Genomic DNA, 18,976 nt, shown 5'->3' on the forward strand with positions numbered 1-18,976 from the left:
GAAAGTATTAAAGAAAAAAGGACTCACGTTAAATGTTATTGATAATATCAATTGGAAATAAGGGGTGCTGCAGTTTTACAGTGCCTATACACGAGCCACCACTGTTGTCAAGAAACATTCGGGCAATGATAAAGAGATGTTATGATTGGAAGTTGTTACTTCTATGAAATATCAATATACTTCATTGTTTTACCACATGAAACCAACAATCATTTTTAATTCAATTTTTGTTTAATCGTTTATATATTTTTTTTCTGGTGCTGAGACAGTTTTTATCTTAATTCTTTAATCTTTTTATTATGCGAAAAGGACCTCTTTACACTCTTTCAGGACTTAACAAATTTTATTTGAGTTCATGTAAATTTTTTTGTTTGCTTTGTAATATTAATTTTAAGTGAGTTTCTAGTGACAGGTTAGGTGTTATATTGATTGTAAAATTTAATTTTTTAATATTTAGTTTTTGTCTAATTTAACTGTTTTTTTTTTGTTTTTTTTATTTATTAGAATTTTCTAACACGGAAGTGTTTTTCACTGTACAAAAAAAAAAAAAAATAGGCTTAAATACGATGATTCATGAGAGAAAAAAGCTAAGTAAGAAATTTATAATTTATTTATTTAGCATATGACACCAAAACACAACAGCAATTACAGTCAAAAATTACAAAGATTTAAAAAATTAATATAAGCTACTGATTCTGGAGTCGTCATCAGGAAATCTTCAGGATTCCCTTCATAAGCTGTCCTAGGGAAAACTTCTGTGATGTGTTTAACAGTTAGATTTTCACTACACTCACAAAGGGGCATCAGTGTTTTACCCCATTTATACAGGAAATAAGGCCACTACCATGGTGAGTTCGTATTCTGCTTAGCGTTGACCATGATGTACGTGGCAAGTCAAAACCTGGTGGCCTTTGAGTAATACATGGGATTGGGTTATTCTGCTTTGTGGTCCATTCTTGATGCCAGGCATCAAGAATTTATAACTTGATGAAAAAAACATTAAATTTTAATACCTTATTAAATCTTATTCTTCTCTCTTTTTCTGTTTAGCTTCCAGAACCACCATAAGGTACTACTTCAGAGGATGGGTATGTATGAATGTCTTGTACTGTCTCAGGTCAACCATTCCTGAGATGTGTGGTTAATTGAAACCCAACCACCAAAGAACATCGGTATCCATGATCTAGTATTCAGATCCGAGTAAAAGTAACTGCCTTTACTAGGATTTGAACTTTAGTACTTAACTTCAAAATCAGCTGATTTGCGATTATGAGTTCACTAGTAGATCAGCCTGTTGGGTTAAATTGTATATGTCTTAATTTATTTTTAATAACTATAGTAATTTTTTTATTGTAGAAAATTATATACATACAGAAATAGCTTCCCATATTTTTTCTTGTTTACTGTAATGTATATATTTAATAATTAATTTCATTGTTGAGTTTATTCAAATTATCCTCGTACTGACGAGATGGAATTTTGCTGTAGATACCATGGCACTCACAATATTTTTTAATGTATGCCCTTTTTTAATGTTTCTAGTTCTTCTTTTCAATATCGAGCCCATTTCCTCAAAGATTTATCTCATGTTTTTATTGCGTAGATAGAAAATAACAGATCATTATGAGAAATGTTTATTTCACATTTAACTGTTGTGGTTTTTTAACACACTTTAACAACATAAGCACAATCCATATTGTACCATTGTAACTGAATGGTAAAACAACAGCTATAATGATTTCTTCATTCTCTCCTATCAACAATGATAAACTATATGCAGTGTTGCCAAATTACCCAGTTTACTGTTACAAAATTTATTTGTTTAACAATTAAAATGTAATTTAGCTTTAGTTTGTTTTTTTCAGAATAGTTGTTGAGAGTTTCTCTTAAGTAATGAATACTAATTAAAAATATTTTAAAATGATAATTTAAAATAAAAATTTTAAGATATAACTCTACCTCTAAAGCACCACTGCCGTTTTTTGATGTACATAGAAACTTTTCTGGTAATCCAAAAGCTTTAGCTATAAAAAAAAAAGAAAAACTTACGTATAATATTGGAAAAATTAGGTACCACAATAGGTATCGCAATTTTATGGTAACTAAAAAAGAAAATAGGAAACGTAATAGTAACAGTCTGTTTTGGGCTTAGTATAGCTGGATATACTGTATTCAGCTTTCTATAACATGAAAGTAATCAAAAATGAGAAATTCACCATGAAAATATTTGTAGAAGCAAGGTATGTTTATCATGCCAATATATCTGTTCTTAGAATATTATCAAAATTTACAGCAAATAAAATGTATTTAAATATTTATAATGTTATACCATATCCCACATTTATGATAAGTATTTTTAAATACAAAAAAGAACACTTAATTCAGTTTTTATTTAGAAAAATGAGGAAAACATATAGATAAAAATGGTCTAAAGAACAAGTTTTTATATCACAGTTCAAATACTGGAAACAAAAATCTCAGATTTTCAAAATGTTACAAATTTAATTGAATATTCATTCATTTGGTAATACAGTAGATTAAGATATTTTGTTTTTAATTTACTTTAATTAAGATTGAGATAATGTGAATTGGGGTAATTAAGATTGGGATGTAAGATATGTGGTACATCTCAAAGAGCCTCTCTTGTACAAATGTCAACCTCACCTTCATGTGTGGTAACATGGATAACTGCAGGGCGCACACTGTTTTCACAGACATGTCTATAGCGACTGAGGAGTCACTGGTATAAGTGATCACCCTTTTACCAAGTGCCAACAACCTCTCAGGAAGGTGGATGAGCGGATCAAAGGCAGGGTACTCTATCATCCTGGGAGTGAGAAATTGTTCATGAAGATGAAAGAACCAAATGGTCAATGCCGTTAGTATCCAGAGGGCAACAGGACACTACTGCATTAAAATCTCATGGGGAATCCATAGTAGCTCATGGCCTTACAGAAAAAGTATTCGGAAGTAAAGTAAAAAGGATCCAAAGGTAAAAATTATCCCCCTTAGTCAGATCTCTGGGAGGGGATACAGTAGGGTTTGTAGAAATTAAAACAAGAATATCAAGAAGTAAGCAGGCATTTAATAAGAAGGTAACACTGCTTTGTGGAAAGTTAAATTTAGCGTTAAGGAAGTGATTAATGAAATGTTTTATTCAGAATGTGATGCTCTATGGAGCTGAAACATGGACAATTAGAAATGAAGACAGAAAACTAATTGGGGCTTTTGAGATGTGGGTGTGGTGCAGAATAATAAATGTCAGATGGCAAGACCATGTAACAAATGAAGAAGTATTAAAGAGAATTAGAGAGAATAGTAAACTGCTACATGTGATTGAATATAGGAAAAGGAACTGATTAGAATATTGTATGAGAAGAAGGTGTTTATTAGTGGATGCGATAAAAGACTTGGTGAATGGAAGAAAAGTAAAAGGACAAAAGAAATTTCAAATGATGAATGGGATTAAGGAAAAGGGAAAATATATTGAAAAAAAGAAGTTAGCAAAGGACAGAACAAGGTGGAATGACAGGACCTGCCCTACAGGCAGAGTACTATGAATGAATGAGGTAAAGTAATTAACCCATAATTCTCTTGAACATTTCAAGTCTTTCAGAAACAGCTTTTAAATTATAAATGGGTGGCAGTACTTTTGATTCACCTGTATAAGTTTCTTTATAATTTATATAACTATCTCTACATAAAATATTGACTTTTAAAATATTTTAATAATAAAATCTAAATGAATAAAGATTAAATTAATAAGTAAATGTAATTAAAAAACCTATACAGCAGAGCCGTTATAGCCGTTTCTGTGCTTATAGCCATACATCTACTCCCCAACCCAAGCACCTTGCTGTAACTGCTCGGTTATACTCGTATCTAAAATTCTAATTTTATTACTCCAAACTCATTTTTTTTTCTATCGTTTTATTTCATGCACCAAAAAAGATGATACATAGAAAGAAACTGCTCAAACTACTTTTAACAAAGCTATTTCTTGTTTTAGCATAATGGATATAGAAGTGGTAAAACTAATTCATTTCAGATTTAATACAATGATTAGAATTAACCCTGATTGATAAATTAAAATAATAAATCCACTGGGTGGCCTTTACTTTGAAACCAATTAAGAATTCATGCAAAGGACAAATAACTTACTTGGTACCATAGTGACGGATTTCTTCAGTAAGGATCTACAACATCTTGTCACGGTGTTTATAGTTATTGCATTTAAACAAATGTGTGTACCTTATAAATATAAGGTAAATAAATATTATTGTGATTAGGATTTTAATGATATTAAAATAATTATACAAATTAACTATACTTTAAATAAATTTATATAAATAAAAAACGCTTTCACATTATGGGATTTAAAATACCTGTAGACAATATCACAAGTCATAACAACAAAATTCTACATTAATTCTTTATTGTACTTACCTATCCAATCCATCATAATAACTTCTAATTCAGAACATGCAGGGCAAGATGCCCATGCAAATCCAACGCATGCAATTCCATCTGATAACATATCCCCAATTATACTCGAATATGAATCTCCGGATGACAAATATGAAAAAAAGTGTGGATGAAGCCAGTGAACCATCTGTGAAAAAAGTAAATACAAAATTAATGAATGGAGATGTTACATTAATACAAGTTGTTCTTGCAGAGTTTTGATTATCTGGTCTTAATAAACCAAAAAAGATGAATAATTCTTTAAAATATCAATTCTAATTTACAATAGAACCAAACAGTAAAAGTACATCAGGTTAATTACTTGAAATAAATAAAAATTGACAAATGGATGTTTATTTCAATTTATAATATTTTTTTTTTTTTTTTGTCTTCAGTCATTTGACTGGTTTGATGCAGCTCTCCAAGATTCCCTATCTAGTGCTAGTCGTTTCATTTCAGTATACCCTCTACATCCTACATCCCCAACAATTTGTTTTATATACTCCAAACATGGCCTGCCTACACAATTTTTCCCTTCTACCTGTCCTTCCAATATTAAAGCGACTATTCCAGGATGCCTTAGTATGTGGCCTATAAGTCTGTCTCTTCTTTTAACTATATTTTTCCAAATGCTTCTTTCTTCATCTATTTGCCGCAATACCTCTTCATTTGTCACTTTATCCACCCATCTGATTTTTAACATTCTCCTATAGCACCACATTTCAAAAGCTTCTAATCTTTTCTTCTCAGATACTCCGATCGTCCAAGTTTCACTTCCATATAAAGCGACACTCCAAACATACACTTTCAAAAATCTTTTCCTGACATTTAAATTAATTTTTGATGTAAACAAATTATATTTCTTACTGAAGGCTCGTTTAGCTTGTGCTATTCAGCATTTTATATCGCTCTTGCTTCGTCCATCTTTAGTAATTTTACTTCCCAAATAACAAAATTCTTCTACCTCCATAATCTTTTCTCCTCCTATTTTCACATTCAGCGGTCCATCTTTGTTATTTCTACTACATTTCATTACTTTTGTTTTGTTCTTGTTTATTTTCATGCGATAGTTCTTGCATAGGACTTCATCTATGCCGTTCATTGTTTCTTCTAAATCCTTTTTACTCTCGGCTAGAATTACTATATCATCAGCAAATCGTAGCATCTTTATCTTTTCACCTTGTACTGTTACTCCGAATCTAAATTGTTCTTTAACATCATTAACTGCTAGTTCCATGTAAAGATTAAAAAGTAACGGAGATAGGGAACATCCTTGTCGGACTCCCTTTCTTATTAGGGCTTCTTTCTTATGTTCTTCAATTGTTATTGTTGCTGTTTGGTTCCTGTACATGTTAGCAATTGTTCTTCTATCTCTGTATTTGAACCCTAATTTTTTTTAAAATGCTGAACATTTTATTCCAGTCTACGTTATCGAAAGCCTTTTCTAGGTCTATAAACGCCAAGTATGTTGGTTTGTTTTTCTTTAATCTTCCTTCTACTATTAATCTGAGGCCTAAAATTGCTTCCCTTGTCCCTATACTTTTCCTGAAACCAAATTGGTCTTCTCCTAACACTTCTTCCACTCTCCTCTCAATTCTTCTGTATAAAATTCTAGTTAAGATTTTTGATGCATGACTAGTTAAACTAATTGTTCTGTATTCTTCACATTTTTCTGCCCCTGCTTTCTTTGGTATCATAACTATAACACTTTTTTTGAAGTCTGATGGAAATTCCCCATTTTCATAATATTATAATATTATTCATTTTATAATATATTCATTTTATAATATTAAAAAAAAAGTAATTGAAAACAAAACATGAAAAAAACAAAAATTAATAAATTAAAATTTTTTAAAAATTTGATGTGGACACTACATGACTTCCTTGTATGCCTATTAAATTACATATACACATTTTTTGCTGCACTTTATTTAAATTTATTTCATTTGAAAGTGAAATACAATCCTCCAATTTTTTTAATAAAATGGACAGTTATACAATTACTAAAATATTAGTTTTTATTAACATCAAATATTTATACAATTATCAATTCAACAATTTACCTGAAATATTAGGTTAGGATAAAAGTCCCTTTATTACTCATATTACTAGATCAGTATTATTCATATCTTTGTGGGTTACTGATTAACAAAAGTTTTAAATTTCTGGTGTGTCATATAAACAAAAGTTAATAATAATTAAACTATTCCATTTAGTGAACTCGTGTGTACTGGTTACAAATGTTAATTTTGACATAACGTTGTAAAATATTTAATTTTTATTATCGAATTATTTGAAATAATCATACAGGTAAAAGAAAGATAATATGAAGAAATATATCTCAAAAAAACAACAAGAAGATGAATATGAAGTAGAAGAAATCGTTAATACCAAGGAATGAATAAAAAGAGAGGATGATGAATATAAAGATAGAGAAAATTTAAAAAATAGAGAACGTATACACAAATTAAGATCAGAAGAATTATATCAAACCATAGACTGATTAAATGACTGGCAACAAAAAACAAATAAATGAAATGGTCAGCTCCAACGTAAGGGTATTGTCTGACTATATCAGAGGAGTAATGAACTAAAAGATAATAATTTTTTACAAGTTATTAAAGATTGGGCATGTGTACCTCAGTGTATATATTGCTCTTGTGAGGGTCTATTTTTCAATCACTCTGTAATTAACTTTAGTGTAGATAAAATTAAACAGAAATTCCAGAATAATTAAATACAAATTAAACTAGGAAATCCAAAAATAATACTATCCTAAATCATAATTTTCAATTAATATTAAATAACAATCAGATGTTTCACCAACTCTATTAAATATTCACATGAACCATCTGTCAAAACTAATTGTGTAAAAAAAAACAATTGAATGACACAAAAATGAAAATTCCTTGTTTTTTCCATTTGATATCAAAGTCATGTCGTTATAATAAAATTCATTATAATTCACTATTATTTAAATTAAAAATTTAACTTTTTCATTCAAGTAACATTATTTGAGATCTCAAAAAAAAAAACGCAAAATCTGGTTTCTTTTTGATCATTAGTGAAGCTGTTATAGGTCCCATCTTGTTGTGCTTATGATTCTTTAATTTTTTATAAATAATAAGGTACACTATATCGATGCATTGTAATACAAATTTAGCAATTTTATTTTACTTTTATTTATCTGTATTCTTAAATAAGTCTGTGTATGATTTTTTAGCTTGAGTTGAAACCTAAGTTTGTTGTCTTTTATAATGGTTATCATAAATATTTATTTAGTTGCTTTTGAATAGTTTGATCCATTTGTAAAACTCTGTATGATTTATACAAATTTTACTGTATTTGTTATACATCCAGGAATATGTTTCAGATAGTTTGGATGGTCCACAGCTGAGTTTAATTTGTGTGTGTGTGTGTGTGTGTATGTGTATGTGTGTGGTTATGTTTTATTAGTTCAAGATAAATTAATATGAAATTGACAATTGAAATGCATATATTGTAATTAAAAATTTCATTTTTGTGTTATTCAATTGTATTTTTTTAAATTTCTTTTGCAATTTTTTAATTACTTTTTAAGTTTAGTTATATTATTTATTTATTTTACTGATCTCAAAATTCCTTAAAATAAATGTTTAAATGATCGTACCATTCACTTAATTGTATAATGTAATTTCTGTGCGATTCTAAATGTACATTGCAGGTTAAAGCCAACTTCCCCTCCAATTCTGTACATGTGAAAAATTTTGGTTTTGTGGTTTATATAATCAATTAATATAACTACAATATATTTGATATTTAATTTATTTCTATACTGATATTGAGAATAATATTGTTCAAAAACACAAGTTTTTTATCGTTTATTGTTTGTGGGAAAAGTAGGATACTGTTATCCTTCCAAATTCCATGTAAGATTTCCTAATTTTCACCTTCTGACCCATCAAAATTTACATAGTTGAACATAAAATTTTAAAATGGTGTGTATAGTGCAGGTAATCCATAATCAGATATCCCTTAAATTTAGTTAAACTTTATAAGATAAACAAATTGTTATAGAACATTAATAAAGAGCCATAAAAGTTCTACCAAAAAAAAAAAAAAACTTTAATTAGGCTATAAAAACACAGAATAAGTTTACAAAAGATTAATTATAAAGTATTCAAATTTAAGTTTAGACTAACCTTACGGGTTAGTCTAGTTGTTAAATTCATCATCACAATATCAGCTGATTTTCAAAGCCAATAATTCCAAGGTCTGAGTTCTAGTAAAGACAGTCGCTTTTATATGGATTTGAATGCTAGACTGTGGATATGGTGTTCTATGGTGATTGGGTTTCAATTAACCACACATCTCAGGAGTGGTTGGCCACAGTCTGTTCAAGACTACATATTTAACGGTTCATTTACACTTATACATCAAACTGTGCACAGATGTCCTGACATCTCTGCAGAGTACTATTGACATCATATCACTGTCCTGTTACTCTGTAACCTGATTGGTATACATAAACAAATAAAGTATTATCGGACAAGATTACTTCATACGCTTCAATAAAATGATTTTGGCAGAAAGGTAGAATTTAAGAATCAGTGCTAAACAAATCCTCTTTTGTTTAGCTCAGTGATATGGTCTGATGAATAATATTTAAAATTAAATAATCAAGTAAACTATTATGGATTTTGGTCTGAAAGAAATTCTCGTGTAATTATAGAGAAACTCTAGAAATTGTGCAATCAAAACAGTTTGAGTTAAATATTGTTTATTTAGTAGTTGTGGTTTTGTATGTATTATTTATTGAAGATTACATTGTATGCAAACCATAAATGAATACAAGATATATATATATATATATACGTATTTATTTTTTAAATACAAATAATAAATTAACATATTGATAATTGTGCTAATTAAATTTAATATAGAAATGGAAACCACCAAAACACAGTAAATAGATAAGTTAAACTTATCATATTATTTCTAAGACTCTATTTTTGCGGATCCCATATCTTCAGTTTGTATTTAATTCTATAATTGCATTAAAATATTTTTTATAGTTTGTGAATTTTGAAATTGTTACTGTTTTATCAATTTTGAAATTTATTATTGATGAATATTTGCAAATTCTGCTGTCCATTTCTGGAATGTATCTTGATTTTTATTTATTTCTCTTTTAACGAATCGGTGAGTGCTTTGTTATATCCATTTGTGTCTAGATGTTTTATAGTATTAAATTCTTATTTGATTTTTAGATGATATGTGTTTGTTGAATCTGTGGTGATTCAATAGATTTAAAAGCAGATAATTTACTTGAGGCTAAGTCAATTTTGTATTGAGAAATAGAGTTTCTTTCACTTGATTTTCTGTATATTTAGAAAGTGTGTGTGTTTCTTTTTGGTGATTGTGAGATCAAGAATAGTAGGAATGCTTTAGATATTGTCCATTTGCCATTATTTAATCCCCATTAATTTATATTTATTTAAAAATTTAAGATTTATATTAAAAAAAAAAAAAAAAATTAAAATGTACTTTTTTAGAGCAGAAAATGGAACGGAACGCAAGGGTAGCAGGAATTTTATTAACTCCTGACTAATCGCAGAGCCTGGACAGATGTCCCGTGCTGCTGTATCTTTCTTTTATCGGCTGGGTCATTATTTATTTAGTGGTGGTTATAGATTATAGCAGATTAAGAATTGACAATTCTGAAATTTGAAGTTACAGAAGTATACGAAAATTAGATACGATGATAAAAATTTATGAAATGCTTGAAGATAAATTAGAGCAGAAGTTATAAAAGTTTTATTAAAAAACAATACTTGGAACCCCGTTAGCCAGCTATATGTAATGTACGTGAGTACAGCTGTTGCCGCCCTGGACGTGGAACGTAGATGTTGTGTTCCGGACGTGGGGATTATCTACCTCAGGGCTTTACTGTTATTAATGGCCTTACTAATAGAGCCATTAACTACTCTACTACTATGAAAAACACAGTAATAAATTCTGAAGAGCCATTAGAAGAAAAAAATTCCATTATTTTGAAAATGAATAATGGAATTAACTTATATAAAACAGTTTTATTTTTATATTCTTGTTAAGATATCTTTAAAAATGTTTTATTCAACAATTTTGTGAACTAGTTACTTTGATAAAAAAAAAAAAATTATGATAAATTATATTGATACAATAAAGACTTATTTAGAGAAGAAAAGTAAAGAAGAACCACATAAAACCAGTAAAATAACACATAATAAAAAGATTTCTAATGAAAATTTAATTATAAAACTGTAATTAATTACCCCTTCCATCACTTTGGTATCAAAATCTTTCATAATATCCTCAAATTTTTCTGGATTCATAGGTGCTTCAGATGGTAATAATGGTCTGAGATAATGTGGCTTTATATCTGGTGGTGTCACTTTTTTATTAGAAACAGTATTTCTGTACTCCACCATGTAATCAATAATTTGTTTACCAAATCTCTTAAATTCTTCTTCGTCCATTCTGAAAAGCAATAAGCAAAATTAAATAATAATAAAAATATGATTGTTACTCTCTATTAAAATCTTTATTGTACATAACTGTGAAATAAAAAAAATAAAAATTTCAGTCAATAAGTATACAGTAATATTCTATTAAATTTCAAAACTGTTGTTCCATTTTGAATGATTTTTTTACTTTTGTACGAGGACATTCAATAATTGAAGAGACAAATTAATGTAGAAAAAAATTTGTATTTTTACAAAATGAGAATTTTACTACTCCCAATGATGAACTAGTTTTTTTATACCTGATGCAAAGAAGTTTTTGTCTTGTTCTTTGAGCCACTTTCCCAGAAATTCTTTGATCTCCTGGTTGTTCCTGAACGGTTTTCCATGTAATGCCTCCTTGAGTGGACCAGATAAATGAAAAACTGAAGGAACCAAATCTGGATTGTACAGAGGATGTCATAGTATCTCCCAACCCATTTTTCCAATTGTTTCTTGGATCAGTTGGTCAATATCTATCATTTTATTTAAATATAATCCTTTTTTGTTTATTTAATTCAATAATTCTAACTATAACGCATACACATACCGTATGGTGGTACTAACGGTGATGGTCAGCACTAACTAAACTAATGTATTTTCACAATTTACGTAGAACAAGTTTTGCTTTTACAGTTGGCAGACTGGTGTAGGTTAATGTACCAGGTGCTGAGCCAACCAGGCGATTGAGTTTGAGACCCAGTCAGACTAAGTTACTTTTTTACACTTTAATTCTACTGCTCACCTGTGATGTCACAACATAGCAGACAAATACAACAGGATTTTTTGGGTGGGGAGTGCGATTATGCAAACATTTTTATTGTAAATATTGTTAAAAAGTTTGCCTAAGGAAACTATGACCTTTATTAGGTGAAATCTCGAGACACTGAAGTTGTTCTTGCTCTACAGCCTCAACTTGTAAGTTGAAAATTTAATGGCATCAATGCCCCCATATATAGAAGTAATTGACCAAGTTTGGTCAAAATAGGTTCAGTAGTTCTGGAGATATAAAATGATTTAGATGCCAGCACTGAACACACACACGCATGCGTGTGTACAATAATAAATGGAAAATCTTCATCTCTTTTTTGGGTTCCTTCGGTATTAAAATTTCAAGATCCAGTGAAAGCTGCATATGCTCAAATTGGATCGATTACAATACTTTCCCTTCTAGAACTGTAGCTCTGCATTATTGCATTATTAACTGTAATTATAAAATCTATTAACAGTCTTTATTAGATCATTATTGTCATTATTTCATCTATTAACTGCAAAGCACAAAACATAATTAATTTTTTATAAGCGAAAAAAAAAAATGTATGTACAGCAATAAAAATGTTTTGAAGGCCAATCAGAAGCAAATGACATGGGAAACTGCTTCTGCATGACACTACTTGGTACCCCATTCTTCAGATCACACAAAGGCTTTAGTTAAGCAGTTCAAGCAAGAAGTTTTGAACACCAGCTGCACTTTGCACCTTCCATCTTTTATTAAGATTAAATCCATTTTAAAAATCTATTCTTAACATCTTTTAAGTAGTATTTTGTAAATTTACAGAATTAAATTTGATAAAAACAACATTCTAAATGAACAGATATGATGTTGATTGAATATACTTTTTGATTACATATTCAAAAGATTTTCAACACATGTCATTAACAATAATATTGTTGGAAACTTAGAACTTGAAGTTCTAATAACACTGGTCAACATGATTTTTGTCTCACGAGTACCAATAGGTGTACTTAATGCAGTTTTTTAAACTATTTTCAAATATGTATTTGGAATTTCTCCACCACCCACAGTTTTAAAAATTTTTTTTTTTAAATATTTTAAAACGTTTTTTCGTTCATTTGTCCATTGTCTAGCAAAACCTGCTAGAGCATTGTAAATATGACGGAACCATATGAGCTAACTCAAAGGGTAGCGTTGCTACTATTGTGCAGGTTCAGACATGTGTAGACATGTACAAATGTGATCTAGTGTAGCACACATTCATCAGAACGAGCCAGTTGTGAGATTGTAGCGAACCAGTAAACAAGTCATTGTGAGTGCTTTGTGTGTCTGAATTATTGTGTATTACATATTTACAACTTTATTTCTTTTAATTAGTCGTTAGTTACAAAAGGCCTAGAGAGTTGTTTTAATCATCCTAACAATTTTTGTTATGTGTGTGGTGAAGGGGCGCTCAAGTCCCAAAGGTGAAACCTTAATCCAATAGTAAAAAAGTGTTATGAACTTTATTTTTAGTGTAAAGTCGGGGGCCAAACAAGGGCCTGCGCCTCACATATCTGTTGTTTATCTTGTTCTAGGTTCTAGGATTTGGAGGGAATCCAAAGATCACTCTTCTGACTGTTATTTCTGCCTAACAAACATGAAAGGAATTACGTCACAATCAAAACGTACAGTGGTGTACTGTAACTTGCACTCTGCAATGAGACCAGTTCCACACTGAATAATTGCCCATACCAAAGCCTCCAGAACATGCGACATTAAATGAAGAGAGCTCAGAGTCTGATAGAAGTAAGAAAGTAAAAAAAAACAGATTCTGAAGATATAAATTTTTAACAAAGTAATTCATTTGAGTATCATTTACTAATTCAAGAAAATCTTAATGATCTCATATGAGACTTGAAGTTATCCAAAAAAACAGTCTGAAATGCTTGCTTCCCAGCTAAAAGGATGGAATCTTCTTCAAAAAAATACTAAGATATGACTTATTGTAATTGTCATTCTGAATTTAGGGACTATTTATCTGAAGAAAATGGCTTAGTGGTTTGTAATGACATTTTTTCTGTTATGGAGACACTTTGTAATGAACATAACCCAACAGAACGGCGATTGTTCATTGATTCCTCCAAAGTTAGTTTAAAAGTTGTGCTTCTGTATAATGGCAATAAATTCCTATCACCTGTAGCTCACTGTGCTAGCATGAAAGAAATATATGAAAACTTTAAATTCATGTTGGAAAAGCTTCAGTGTGCTGCAATGTATGAATGGAATATTTGTGGTGATTTGAAGATAATTGCACTTATTCTTGGTCTGCAGCTTGGTTACACAAAGTACTGTTGTTTTTTGTGTGAATGGGATAGTAGGGACAGAAAATACCGTTTCATTAGAAAAGAATGGTCAAAACACGAATCATTCATTTCTGAACAGAAAAATGTGAAACATGACCCATTTTGTAATCCTAAAATTGAGTATCTACCTTCGTAACATATCAAACCAGGATTAATGAAGAATTCTGTCAAGGCCATGGACAATACTCCTGGTTTGATGTACTTAAAACAGAAGTTTCCTAAAATTAGTGATGCAAAAATTAAAGAAGGAATATTTGTGGGTCTACAAATACGATCACTAATGCATGATGAAAAGTTTGAGGAACTATTGAATCCACTGGAGAAAGCAGCTTGGCAAACATTCAAAAATGTTACTCAGAGTTTTTTGGGAATTCAAAAGGCGGAAAATTACTGTGATGTTGTGTCAATGTTCTTATAAAAATTTGGGTTGTAATATGTCCTTAAAAGTACACTTCCTGCACTCGCACCTAGATTTCTACCCAGAAAATCTTTGTGCAGCAAGTGATGAGCATGGGGAATACTTTCATCAGGAGATTTCAGCTAGAAAAGAGGTATCAAGGTAAATGGAATCCTAATATGCTGGCCGATTATTGTTGGACCATCATGAGGGATGTTCTACAGGTGAAATATAGCAGAAAATAATCAATTCTTACTTTCTAGGCGAGTCAAATATTTGAATATTGTGTAGTTTAGAATGCAGAAAGTATAAAAGTGTTTGAAATTATAAATGCTTGTCTCTCAGAAACCTTGCACGATGAGGAAAAACCAATTTTTTTTTTGTCTTCAGTCATTTGACTAGTTTGATGCAGCTCTTCAAGATTCCCTATCTAGCGCTAGTCGTTTCATTTCGGTATAACCCCTACATCCTACATCCCTAACAATTTGTTTTACATAACGTGGCCTGCCTACACAATTTTTTCCTTCTACCTGCCCCTCCAATATTAAAGCGACTATTCTAGGATGCCTTAATATGTGGCCTATAAGTCTGTCTCTTCGTTTTGCTATATTTTTCCAAATGCTTCTTTCTTCATCAATTTGCCATAACACCTCTTCATTTGCCACTTTATCCACCCATCTGATTTTTAACATTCTCCTATAGCACCACATTTCAAAAGCTACTAATCTTTTCTTCTCAGATACTCCGACCGTCCAAGTTTCACTTCCATATAAAATGACACTCCAAACATATACTTTGAAAAGTCTTTTCCTGACATTTAAATTAATTTTTGATGTAAACAAATTATATTTCTGACTGAAGTCTTGTTTCGTCTGTGCTATTTGGCGTTTTATGTCGCTCCTGATTCGTCCATTAAAAAACAAAAATATGAAAAACCAATATCATATTTGAATTAAGGAAAAAAAATACTATCAGAATCACATATGTTTCTTCCTGAAACAAAAAAAAAATATTTTTTGTTCCCTAGTGTAACTATCCTGAAAAAAATGAATTAATTTGAAACTAAGCTATTTATAATTTATTATACTACTGCCCAAAAAGGTGTTTTTTGGGTATATATAAATTTGTTCCACCCTAGCAGCTCAACGGCCAAATCGATTTAGATGTATGACCCCACGTTGGAATCCTTATGTTACAGGGAGTGTCATATAATATATAAATATCTATATTTAATTGTATCTCAAAGGCCACAAAAAATCTTATGTATGATTCTAAATTGGTAGTCAATAGTATTTTCAGTTTCAATTTATTTGTATCGAAAATAGTTGTAAAATAGTCATGTTTTGAGTTCTGCTATGATATTAAATGAATGAATTACAATAGTAAAATTTATTTTATAATTATTACATTAATATCAGCGTTACATTTTGTCATAATGTTAAGAATATTTATGTAAATTAATTTGAATGCTTCTATACCTCGTAAATTTTTGTTTAAAGTATAAATTTATTAGTTATTAAAAATATATGATAGTAAATAAGTAATGCATTTAATTAAAGATAAAAAATGTAAGTTTTATGTTACCTTAATGTATGTATGTTTTTATATTAACATTAATAAATACAATGAATATATTAAAATATGACTTACGTGTTATTTATTATTTTTTTATCTAATTATTTAGTTTATAAATATATATTTATAAATTTTTGCTATCAGTTTTTCTGAATGTTAAGTAACCACTGAGTTTTTAAGTATACAGATGATAACAAATACAGCAGCACTCTTATATAATCTTTTTAAATTAATTAATAGGTAAGAATTTTTTTATTCCCCTCATTTATTCTGCATTTGTATCAATTATATAATCATTTATTTATAATTACTTTGAAAGCATGATTTAATGTTTTATTCTATCTTCAATAAGAAACGCAGTAGATTAATGAAGTTTTTTTAGTTTTTTAAATTACCAATATTTAATTAATTTTTTATTTAAAAAAAAAAAGTGATTACATATTTTTAACAGTTAATGATTCATAGGATGAATTATACAAATCAATTTTAATTAATGTAAAAGTTTAATTATACATTTTATAAAAACATTAATAAATTTTTGCAATAGATTTTTCCAAATGTTAAGGAACAATTGCAATTTTAAGTAATAGAGATGAAAAACAAATATAGAGCTCTTTTATATAAAAGTTCTAGCAATCTCTTTAATTAATTGATAGTAAGACAATTTTTAATGATAATGATAATTATGATTAACAGAACTAACAAAACTACTTTTTCTTCTTATTCCATGGCATAGGTGTCTGTATCTGTTCTGGCCCTTACAGGCTCAGTTCATCCTATGATTACTCAATCACTTCCTCGGTCGACCTACGTACTTCACTTCACAATAGGGTTATATATCATAACGTCAGCAGGGATTTTCCCTGATGGTATCCTCTCCATATGATCGTTCCACTTTTTCTTGTAATTTTTAATTCTCCAATTCAAAGATTCTACTTGCAGATCTTTAATTTTTTTTTTTTTTGTCTTCAGTCATTTGACTAGTTTGATGCAGCTCTCCAAGATTCCCTATCTAGTGTTAGTCATTTCATTTCAGTATACCCTCTACATCCTACATCCCTAACAATTTGTTTTACATATTCCAAACGTGGCCTGCCTACACAATTTTTTCCTTCTACCTGTCCTTCCAATATTAAAGCGACTATTCCAGGATGCCTTAGTATGTGGCCTATAAGTCTGTTTCTTCTTTTAACTGTATTTTTCCAAATGCTTCTTTCTTCATTTATTTGCCGCAATACCTCTTCATTCGACACTTTATCCACCCATCTGATTTTTAACATTCTCCTATAGCACCACATTTCAAAGCTTCTAATCTTTTCTTCTCAGATACTCCGATCATCCAAGTTTCACTTCCATATAAAGCAACGCTCCAAACATATACTTTCAAAAATCTTTTCCTGACATTTAAATTAATTTTTGATGTAAACAAATTATATTTCTTACTGAAGGCTCGTTTCGCTTGTGCTATTCGGCATTTTATATCGCTCCTGCTTCGTCCATCTTTAGTAATTCTACTTCCCAAATAACAAAATTCTTCTACCTCCATAATCTTTTCTCCTCCTATTTTCACATTCAGTGGTCCATCTTTGTTATTTCTACTACATTTCATTACTTTTGTTTTCTTCTTGTTTATTTTCATGCGATAGTTTTTGCGTAGGACTTCATCTATGCCGTTCATTGTTTCTTCTAAATCCTTTTTACTCTCGGCTAGAATTACTATATCATCAGCAAATCGTAGCATCTTTATCTTTTCACCTTGTACTGTTACTCCGAATCTAAATTGTTCTTTAGCATCATTAACTGCTAGTTCCATGTAAAGATTAAAAAGTAACGGAGATAGGGAACATCCTTTTCGGACTCCCTTTCTTATTAAGGCTTCTTTCTTATGTTCTTCAATTATTACTGTTTCTGTTTGGTTCCTGTACATGTTAGCAATTGTTCTTCTATCTCTGTATTTGAACCCTAATTTTTTTAAAATGCTGAACATTTTATTCCAGTCTACGTTATCGAATGCCTTTTCTAGGTCTATAAACGCCAAGTATGTCGGTTTGTTTTTCTTTAATCTTCCTTCTACTATTAATCTGAGGCCTAAAATTGCTTCCCTTGTCCCTATACTTTTCCTGAAACCAAATTGGTCTTCTCCTAACACTTCTTCCACTCTCCTCTCAATTCTTCTGTATAGAATTCTAGTTAAGATTTTTGATGCATGACTAGTTAAACTAATTGTTCTGTATTCTTCACATTTATCTGCCCCTGCTTTCTTTGGTATCATGACTATAACACTATTTTTGAAGTCTGACGGAAATTCCCCTTTTTCATAAATATTACACACCAGTTTGTATAATCTATCAATCGCTTCCTCACCTGCACTGCGCAGTAATTCTACAGGTATTCCATCTATTCCAACAGCCTTTCTGCCATTTAAATCTTTTAATGCTCCCTTAAATTCAGATCTCAGTATTGTTTCTCCCATTTCATCCTCCTCAACTTCCTCTTCTTCCTCTATAACACCATTTTCTAAATCATTTCCTCCGTGTAACTCTTCAATATATTCCACCCATCTATCGACTTTACCTTTCGTATTTTATATTGGTGTACCATCTTTGTTTAACACATTATTAGATTTTAATTTATGTACCCCAAAATTTTCCTTAACTTTCCTGTATGCTCCGTCTATTTTACCAATGTTCATTTCTCTTTCCACTTCTGAATACTTTTCTTTAATCCACTCTTCTTTCGCCAGTTTGCACTTCCTGTTTATAGCATTTCTTAATTGCCGATAGTTCCTTTTACTTTCTTCATCACTAGCATTCTTATATTTTCTATGTTCATCCATCAGCTGCAATATATCGTCTGAAACCCAAGGTTTTCTGCCAGTTCTCTTTATTTCGCCTAAGTTTACTTCTGCTGATTTAAGAATTTCTTTTTTAACATTCTC

General features: G+C 30.0%; 2 protein-coding genes across 6 annotated transcripts in view; one reads left to right on the top strand and one right to left on the bottom strand.

The window, feature by feature from the left end:
• Positions 1–10,961, bottom strand: part of LOC142334057 (tyrosine decarboxylase-like) — a 28,051-nt gene extending 17,090 nt beyond the window's left edge. Inside the window, exons 1-3 of the mRNA XM_075381724.1 lie at positions 10,758–10,961; positions 4,447–4,612; positions 1,960–2,024 (exon numbers count right to left, since the gene is read on the bottom strand). Of these exons, the coding sequence (XP_075237839.1) occupies positions 1,960–2,024; positions 4,447–4,612; positions 10,758–10,961 (435 nt within the window). The remainder of the gene's footprint in view (positions 1–1,959; positions 2,025–4,446; positions 4,613–10,757) is intronic.
• Positions 1–15,930, top strand: part of LOC142333843 (uncharacterized) — a 40,088-nt gene extending 24,158 nt beyond the window's left edge. For 2 of the 5 annotated variants that reach the window (XM_075381399.1, XM_075381402.1), the window contains 2 exons: positions 1,051–1,088; positions 13,299–15,930. In XM_075381399.1, the coding sequence (XP_075237514.1) occupies positions 13,699–14,202 (504 nt within the window). In that variant the 5' untranslated portion in view covers positions 1,051–1,088; positions 13,299–13,698 and the 3' untranslated portion in view covers positions 14,203–15,930. Of the gene's footprint in view, positions 1–503; positions 592–1,050; positions 1,089–13,298 lie in introns of those variants that run through there. The other 3 variants (XM_075381400.1, XM_075381403.1, XM_075381404.1) reach the window with 2 other exon arrangements.
• Positions 15,931–18,976: the final 3,046 nt, after the last annotated feature.

The sequence above is a fragment of the Lycorma delicatula genome, chromosome 13 (genome assembly GCF_047948215.1).
Source record: "Lycorma delicatula isolate Av1 chromosome 13, ASM4794821v1, whole genome shotgun sequence".
NCBI lineage: Eukaryota > Metazoa > Arthropoda > Insecta > Hemiptera > Fulgoridae > Lycorma > Lycorma delicatula.